This window comes from Eulemur rufifrons, chromosome 2 (genome assembly GCF_041146395.1).
Source record: "Eulemur rufifrons isolate Redbay chromosome 2, OSU_ERuf_1, whole genome shotgun sequence".
In the NCBI taxonomy this organism is placed as follows: Eukaryota; Metazoa; Chordata; class Mammalia; order Primates; family Lemuridae; genus Eulemur; species Eulemur rufifrons.
In genome coordinates this window covers 101,666,757-101,674,185 of record NC_090984.1, presented here as the reverse complement: position 1 = coordinate 101,674,185, position 7,429 = coordinate 101,666,757, and the positions used below count along the sequence as shown (strand labels likewise).

The 7,429-nt window shown below is 49.4% G+C and overlaps 1 protein-coding gene across 1 annotated transcript; it reads right to left on the bottom strand.

Moving 5' to 3' along the window:
- Positions 1-3,498: 3,498 nt before the first annotated feature.
- On the bottom strand, positions 3,499-6,906 carry FOS (Fos proto-oncogene, AP-1 transcription factor subunit). The gene is made up of 4 exons (XM_069465133.1): positions 6,611-6,906; positions 5,608-5,859; positions 5,071-5,178; positions 3,499-4,946 (listed from the first exon to the last, which is right to left on the bottom strand). Exons 1-4 carry the CDS (start codon positions 6,749-6,751, stop codon positions 4,305-4,307), a joined length of 1,143 nt encoding a protein of 380 aa, XP_069321234.1. The 5' UTR covers positions 6,752-6,906; the 3' UTR covers positions 3,499-4,304.
- Positions 6,907-7,429: the final 523 nt, after the last annotated feature.

Sequence of the window (7,429 nt, the reverse complement as noted above, 5' to 3'; positions counted from 1 at the left end):
ACCTGCAGTTTACTTGTATTTTTGGCACCCCTTAAAATTCCTTCCCAAGGTAGCTAGTTCCTCATCTTAATATTGTAGAGCCCTTGCCAATAATTCTTTAAACAAATGGGCATACTCTTCTATCTTGGAAGAAATCTATGAAGTACACAGTTCATCTTCACTTTTAAGTTCTAGCTATCTCCCTTTAGACATTTTTGTAATTTTCATCTGCATTCGTTCACTCATCCATCTCCATTCATCCAACAAGCATTTCAGTGCCTAATAGACACTGGAAATACAGATGTGCTCAAGACAGAAAGGGTGCCTGCTCCAATGGAACTTACTGTCCAGTGGTGAGGGGCAGAAAAAATTTTAAAAGGAAAAGAAAATATAAATTAGATGTTAGAGATAGTGATACATGTGGTGAAAAACAAAGCAGGGTAATGAGAGAGTCCTGGGGAGGGAGTGTGTGCAGAAGTTACCCTAGATGGAGTGACCAGGGAAGCCCTCTTGGAGGAGATGTTCTTTGAACTGAGTCTTGAACAGCAAGGAGACAGCCTGGGGAAAGAGGCGCAGGCAGACACAGCAAGTGCAAAGGCTCTGCTGCAGGAACAAGCATTCTATATGTGTCAGGAATGGAAAGAAGTCCTAGGAGCAGAGTGCCTGCAGGAGAGCGGACATGAGATGGAGTTGGAGAGGAATTAATTTAAAGCACTCTGCTAATCAGCATTCAAATGATGCCTGTATCCCATTTATTTTTTGAGGAATTTGCTTATTCTATGTTTGGAAGGAGTCCTATACACAGTTTAAAGATTAATTTCTTTTTGTTTTTTTTACTTGAAAAACATTGAAACTGCAGATGATTTCCCTGGGGTAATCATCTGAGAACTTTTACTGTGCCTCAGTCCTTTCTTTGTCTATTAATTAAGGATAGCATAATTGATTTCCTTTCATTTACACATGGGAATTGCTGTTGATACAAAATTACTGGTATTAGAACAAATTGTTAAATGCTACCCTTTAATTTTGATAATTACACAAGATGCAGTGATGTGCAAAGACAGTGCAGAATCACAATCCACAATTCTACAGAGATAAATATTTTTTCTACCCTTTTTCCATCTAAAATTAATTAGGAACCAGAAGCCCAATGGCAATACATTCACTTTGAAGTTGAATTGGCACAGGTAATCCAGGGGAGGCAGTGAAGGAATTCCAAGGGCCAAGGATGGAAGTGGGGTGTGTGTTTGCAGCCAGACATAAAAGACGCGCAATCCCCATTGCTTGATATCCTAATGGGGCCCAGGAGAGGAGAAGATGGAGGATATGTGTGGAATATATTTCTACTGGTAGAAATAGTGCAGAATTTATTCATTAACCCACTAAGCAAAATATCCATTAACCCTATACTATGTGCCAAGCACAGAGCTAATTGGGGATCCACTGGTGAGCTAAACTGGACGTGGTCCCCGTAAAGAAATGACCCCTGCCTCCACCCGCTTCTGTTAAATGTATATGTCTTGTGTCGATGTTGAACGGAGGTGCCGTGAGATAACTGGTTTACTGAGACTAATGTGAGGCCATACCTCGTGGGCAGGGATCCAACAAAGTCTTTTCCAAAAGAAAGTTGACATTCTCAGAGTTAATCATCCATGGGAGTTATTGAATCCTGAGTCAGTAAAAGCAGGTGTGGAAGGAACCCTTCAGCTGGAAAGAGCGAATTCCTTTCTTCTCTCAATCCCATGAAAGTGGTCGGCAGGGAGCTTGGCAGGGTGTCAACTTATGGGGACCCTATGGCCTCTGAGAAGCCTGTTAAAGAGATTACGCCTCCCTGGACCTTTAACTCGGTCGTATTGATGGAGCAGACTGGTCTCAGTCTGCTGGGGACCCTATGTCTGGGCGTCGGCCAGGGCTGTCAAAGGGAAGCAACGCTCTCTCTCTCTGTGGTCAACATGGGGGGCTGACAGGGACCATTAGTGAGGTTCCCAGGAGCAGATCAACGTCCAGGGCAGCAGGTCCAGCTGCTCTTCTCTATGTGGGAAATCTTCTTGCTCAGGTTGTTACTACTGCACACTTACGGAAGCCAGCAGGGTTCCTTATGGGACATATCACCTTGTTATTCCAGATCCAAGTGTTAGTTACATTCTGTATTTAGTTTAGGTCATATTTAAAGGCTGTAGAATATTTACCCTTTGAACAGCAAACAGCAAGCCTAAGGCCACTTTTGTTATTGCAAGACTGGCAGAAACAATCCTCAAGTGGTCTGTGATATCGTAGTGACCTATAGAGCCCTAAGTCAGCTGCTTTCAAATGTCAGTTATTACAGGAGGAGCAAGGAAATCATAGACAAGACCATCAACCTCAATGGAACTGTCATTTTAAAGTAAAACTTTTACCGTGACTAAGTGTGACACCCCATAAACACCCAGTGTTTTTCATTATCACCAGAGCATTAGAAGGCTGGCACCGTGCTCCTCTTCCACTTAGCATGTGTGGAAACATAGTCCCTGGCGTCCAGGCCTGGTGCCTGTGTGACACCTGAGAGCAGGGGACAAGGGCACAGTCTCCTTTCTTTATGGTTTGTCCATGTACGTGTACGTGTACGTGCCCCATGACCAGAGGCGTCCCAGACAAAGGTCACGTTCTTCCTTAAACTGATAAAGTTTCTAAGTTAAAGCTCATTCAGAGTCATGTTGACTTCTCTTTCTTGAGCTATTATGTAACTTTGTTTACAGAAGGATCAGAGGAGATTTTTCTCTTCCCCACCCTCTCGCCCCATGTAACTTGAATAAAGAGCATTTAGTGTTAAAGAAATTCAATGCCTTACAATGCATTTATTACTAAGGGATGGGACAATATCCCTCTTTTCCTTTGGAGAATAAGACAGTCCAACTAAATGTACGTATGTTAGAGTTAAGGACTGAAAAGTGGGTTTTTTATAATCAAGTGCAAACTTTTTTTGAACCAAGTATTAAGAGGTAGATCAGGCTGCTGGATAGGACAAAGAGTGGGAAGTTAAGATTCTAATCCTAATAGTGGAATATTAAGAAAGTCATTTATCCCAACCACTCTTAAATTCTCTCACCTTTAAGGTAGGAGTAAGCTTCACATGATGTTGTGGGAATAAAAAGTTAAAATAGTTTGTGCAAAGCTTAGTTCTGTTTGCTAAAAGGATTCCTTTAAGATTAAGACATTGAAATTTAACATTAGCACAACTAGATTTAAATATTACCCCCTTTGACTACCAAAACAGAATTAAAAGCGGGAAGATGTGTTCCCACAAATGCTGTTGCATAGCAGGTTCCTGCCCCCAGAATCAGTAAGTAGCAAATGTAAGTAGCATTGCCATAGGAATATTGTAAAATATTCCAAAATAAGCTCTAGGATTTCCTTCTCCTCTTTGATAAGAGATCAGACAGAGGGTGTGTCCCCCTCCAGGAGCTACCTTTCTTGACAAACTGGTCTCCAAGAACTCCTTTCAGAAACTTACAAAACTTCCAGAAAGAGCACAAGGATTGGTCGCATTCAACTTAAATGCTTTTATTGACAATGTTTTGGAACAATAAGCAAACAATGCTTAAATTTTTCATTCAAATTCACTTTCCACATGTCAAAAGACCTCAAGGTAGAAAAAAATAAAATAAAAATATAAATATCTGAGAATCCATCTTAATAAATAAATTAAAAACACAATAAAACGTTTTCATGGAAAACTGTTAATGTCAGAACATTCAGACCACCTCAACAATGCATGATCAGTAACATTACAATGAACATTGATGTTGAAGAAAAACTACAGTACATGGATATAGCTATTTATTTCTATCTACTAGAAAATAAAGTCATATCGTTTCTTAGTTAAATATTGGTCATTTCTAATCAGAACACACTATTGCCAGGAACACAGTAGTTATTGTTAAAATCAGCTGCACTAGATACAATTTGAAAATATCCAGCACCAGGTTAATTCCAATAATGAACCCAATAGATTAGTTAATGCTATGAGAAGACTAAGGAGAAAGAGAAAAGAGACACAGACCCAGGCCTGGCTCAACATGCTACTAACTACCAGCTCTCAGATGTGTCACTGGGAACAATACACACTCCATGCGTTTTGCTACATCTCCGGAAGAGGTAAGGACTTGAGTCCACACGTGGATGCTTTCAAGTCCTTGAGGCCCACAGCCTGGTGTGTTTCACGCACAGATAAGGTCCTCCCTAGGTCTACGGGAACCCTCTAGGGAAGACGTGTTTCTCCTCTCTGTAATGCACCAGCTCAGGCAGTGGCACCTGTGTGTGCCGGCTGCCTGCCCTTCCCTGCCCGCTCACAGGGCCAACAGCGTGGGTGAGCTGAGCGAGTCAGAGGAGGGCTCGTTGCTGCTGCTGCCCTTGCGGTGGGCAGCCGCGCAGCTGGGGAAGGAGTCAGACTCCGGGTAGGTGAAGACAAAGGAAGACGTGTAAGTGGTGCAGCTGGGAGTGCAGGTGACCACCGGGGTGCACAGCGGCTCCAGCTCTGTGGCCATGGGCCCCATCCCCAGGGAGCCGCTGTGCAGGGGCTCCCAGTCTGCTGCATAGAAGGAACCAGACAGGTCCATGTCTGGCACAGAGCGGGCTGTCTCGGAGCCGCTGGGCCTGGACGATGCTGGGAACATGAAGTCATCAAAGGGCTCGGCCTTCAGCTCCATGTTGCTGATGCTCTTGACGGGCTCCACCGAGGGCTTGGGCTCAGGGTCATTGAGGAGCGGCAGGGTGAAGGCCTCCTCAGACTCTGGGGTGGCAGCCTCGGGCAGGCCCCCACTCAGATCAAGAGAAGCCACAGACATCTCTTCTGGGAAGCCCAGGTCATCGGGGATCTTGCAGGCAGGTCGGTGAGCTGCCAGGATGAACTCTAGCTTTTCCTTCTCCTTCAGCAGGTTGGCAATCTCAGTCTGCAGAGCAGACTTCTCATCTTCTAGTTGGTCTGTCTCCTGCATACAGAGGGATCAAAGAACACATAAGACACAGTCTCATTCAAGGGCCCTGCTCCCTTATGCCCAAACTCCAATTTTCCCCTTAAGTTTTAAAAGGGACTGACCCACAGGGTCTACCTACCGCTTGGAGTGTATCGGTCAGCTCCCTTCTCCGGTTCCGGCACTTGGCTGCAGCCATCTTATTCCTTTCCCTTCGGATTCTCCTTTTCTCTTCTTCTTCTGGAGAGAGCTAGAATAAGGATGAAAAAGACCAACATTCAGTAACGGTGTCTGCCATCACCTCCATTCACCACTCCAGTAGAACTGGCTCCTGCAGCTTCCCAGCTTCCTGGCACATCTTTTGTGAAGCCATTTCTAACCTGCAGTTGCAGGCTGGGTGTGACTTGCATTGAAAATAAGATCCTCTAGCAAGAGAACAAAGAAGAGCCCAGACTAAAAGCATGAGATAGGAAACTTAGGGAAGAAACTATTAGGGTTCTTCTTGGGGTAAGACTATCAGAGTGTGACTTGGGATGGAAGGGCTTGGAGCCAGGGTTTCCAGTGCGGGATGTGCAGTCAATTCCATCAGTGGCTTCACCCTCTCTACTGTGTTCCTCCATCTCCAAAGATGTCCCCCCTGCCCCCCCCTTCCCAGGGGAGGCACAGAAGAGCTCCTCACCTGTTCCACCTTGCCCCTCCTGCCAATGCTCTGTGCTCTGCCTCCCGTCATGTTCTTCACGACTCCGGTCCTAGAGTAAGCCCCCGCCGAGGGGGCGGGGACTCCGTAGGGGTGGGGGGCTCTGGTCTGCGATGGAGCCACGGAGGAGACCAAAGTGGGCTGCACCAGCCACTGCAGGTCTGGACTGGTAGAGATGGCAGTCACCGTGGGGATGAAGTTGGCACTAGACACGGCCAGGTCCGTGCAGAAGTCCTAGAAGGAAACAGAAGGAGAAAGCTGACGTGAGTGAACAGGTTCCCGACACAGGTGGGGCGAGCCGAGTTCCCGGTGCCGCATGCAGCAGGGAAAGAGGCAGTCCTGTCATGGCTGGCTCCGGTCCTCTTATATGTCCCCCAACCTGGATGAAAGGTCTCCCCGTTTCCTCCCAAGAATTCCGCAGCGCAGTGCCTTTCTCCTCCGTCCTGCTGCTGCGCTCCCGTTATCCCTCCAGCATCACTCGCTTGAAAGGGGGTTTGTTATAAATATCCCTGACGTCTGCTCTGACGCAGGCGCCGCTCCGGAGTCTCCAGAATGAACTCGCTTTTTATCAATGAAACTGCCTTACACACCCGCCTGCTGCACCCTCCTCCCTCACCCCTCCTCCTTGCTCCAGGCTGCCGGGGGAGGGGGCATTGCCGCTTTTTGCCGCCTCCCCCGAGGAGCCAGGCTCTAGTTAGCGAGTCTGTGCTTGGGACACGTTTGTCCCAGCTACTATCAGAGACCAGTTACAGAGTACGGACCCGGGGCTGCTCAGAATGAACCTGCCGCCGGAGTGGAGCAGCAATTACTATGGCAAGCGTGCGTGCGCTCAGCACGAGTCCCAGGGCTAGGGCTCGGCTGGCCGTGGTAGCCTCCTCCCCAGCGCAAGGGGCACCCCGACTCGTCTCCCCGAGCGTCCCGCCCCAGTGCCGCCTCCTTGGCGACCCCAGCCCCCGGCCCCGCGGCGGCGCGAAGCCAGCCTTACCTGCGCGTTGACGGGAGAGCCCATGCTGGAGAAAGAGTCGGCGGGAGAGTGGTAGTAGGAGAGACTGTCCCCGGCCGGGGAAGCGCTGCTGCAGCGGGAGGAAGACGCCTCGTAGTCGGCGTTGAAGCCGGAGAACATCATGGTCGCGGTTAGTCAAAGCCGGGCGAGGGGCCGAGGGGCGGAGACAGGTGGGAGCTGTGGAGCAGAGCTGGGTAGGAGCGCGGTCACTGCTCACTCGCTGCGCCGCCGCCGCCGGCTCAGTCTCGGCTTCTCGGCTGCTCGCTGCGGATGCTGTTGGAGTACGAGCCGCCGCAGCCACCGCTTTTATAATAGCCTTATGAATGAGCACCACGCGTCACCGGGCGCAACCACTGCGGCGCCAGAGGGGTGGCGCGCTGACCCGGCCGCCTCTACAGCCACCAGGCCACCCCCGCCGCCCTCGCAGCCCCCTGTCCCCGTCTTGGTGTGTGTCCTTGTCCTGCAAGCATTTCGAAATCCTGGTCTTAGGGGTCTCATAGACCCCTCAAGGTGAGGGACTTCGGGGATGGCTCCCCCCGCGACTACAGGGAACCGCCGTGGAAACCTGCTGACGCAGATGTCCTAATATGGACATCCTGTGAAAGGGGGGAGGGATTGACGGGAACTGCTCGCGGGCTGCAGCCAACACCGAGGGTGCAGCGCGGGGGGAGGCGGGGGCCGCGGCCGGGGGAGGGGAGGCGGGAAAGGCGCAGAAGGCCAGCGAACATTCGCACCTGGTTCAATGCGGACCGTTGTTCCCCGGGTCGGGGGGATGGGGCGAGGGGCTCCTCCATACCATTG